We start from the raw sequence: 1,501 nt of genomic DNA on the forward strand, positions 1-1,501 counted from the left end.
AAATATGATACCCGAGTCATTCCTTTTAATTTTCATTTGTATCGATTCATCCCCTAAATATCTTTTTGCACCACGAATAAACTTTTATGGTTCATATGATAGATATGCTCGGATGAAATTGCAGGCTCAGTAGTTGGTTAAGTTTGCATCATGGGCCATTGCTCGTCTTCTGTTATACTTGGTTTCAAATCAATCGAGAGATTACTAAAAATGGATATTTCAAGTAGCCATTGATATTGAATTATACTCGTTGAACGCCCATTCTAAATATTATCGTTATCTCGCGGACATCCATTAATGTTCTAGCAATTTTTAAGAATGGACTACCCAAGATAATCAGCATCATTGTTAGTCTTCACTATTAGAACGGGATATAAGGGAATGTCAGGATCATCAGATCTTGGATCTTAGACTTAAATCGCTACAAATATAAATAATTGAGACAGAGTAATCAAAAGTTTACTCGAGGCCCCTTGAAAATATCTAAAACATATAATCAATAAACAAGATCCAAGACGTGAAAATTATTAAACTACTAATCCTGACATTTATTTAAGAATGGATAATTTCTTGAACTGGAACATACGGAAAAAAAAACTCTAAAAACAATCTGCGGAGTCTGCGCAAGAATGCATCGCATCGAAAGAAAACATCTACGAATAGAAAAACTTCTAAAGAAACCTGCTTATCCTATCCATTATTTACTCAAGAACACATCTAAAGAAAACATCGACCATCCATGGTATTCAACGCAAAGTAAAGATCAGAGGTGAATATTTCATTTTCGATGTCTACGAGTCGAACTCTTCTGAAACTCCAAAGTTGGATAAGGTGGCCAATTTTCAAGCAATTTTTGGCGACAAAAGAATTCCAATGAGTGGTCAAACAATATGCATCATGTTCTTGAATCTTGCCTTTGGTCAAGAACATGGGGCTCACCCTTTGACCCTCATCAAGAATCTTGACTTCCATGACTCCGTTTGCATCATTCAAGAGCTTCTCCTCGTCTGGGGTGATGAAATCGAATAAGATTTTCTTGATTATAAGAAACAAACGGCCATCTTTCTCGTTCATATCAGTTTCTATTAATTTCTTATGAATCACCAATTGGAGATTGTATCCTTGCATCTCCTCGATCTGCTTGCGCATCCGAGTTGGCATGTCTGGCGTTGTGATTAGAAAGAATGCATTGCGCCACTTTGACATCGATGGATATGGAGAAACTGACATTGTTGAGATTGTGAGAAGAGAAAGGAAAAAGCCATCTAATATATATACATTCTAAGAATTGTTTACAGAAATTCACTCAATTTCTACCGTAACACTTCAAAATTTTCACCTAAGCGGGGAGATTTTACTAAAATTCAAACTTTTTATCTCACTCTTAACACTATCTCAATTTTATGGTCAATCAAGATTTGAATATTCATAATGTCTTCAAATTTTTAAGGTAAAGACTTGATAACCGCTGACTACAAATTATGAGTTGAGTAGTTCTTCA

General features: G+C 35.0%; 1 protein-coding gene across 1 annotated transcript; it reads right to left on the reverse strand.

The window, feature by feature from the left end:
• Window positions 1-717: 717 nt before the first annotated feature.
• Window positions 718-1,230, reverse strand: LOC111444456 (B3 domain-containing protein At1g05930-like). Its single transcript, XM_023082552.1, has one exon. It carries the CDS (start codon window positions 1,228-1,230, stop codon window positions 718-720), a length of 513 nt encoding a protein of 170 aa, XP_022938320.1.
• Between the last annotated feature and the right edge of the window lie 271 nt (window positions 1,231-1,501).

The sequence above is a fragment of the Cucurbita moschata genome, unplaced genomic scaffold (assembly GCF_002738365.1).
Source record: "Cucurbita moschata cultivar Rifu unplaced genomic scaffold, Cmos_1.0 Cmo_Scf00006, whole genome shotgun sequence".
NCBI lineage: Eukaryota > Viridiplantae > Streptophyta > Magnoliopsida > Cucurbitales > Cucurbitaceae > Cucurbita > Cucurbita moschata.

What these genes read in the sequence shown, in the direction of transcription:
- LOC111444456 (XM_023082552.1), bottom strand. Translation starts at nt 1,230, where the DNA reads ATGTCAGTTTCTCCATATCCATCGATGTCAAAGTGGCGCAATGCATTC.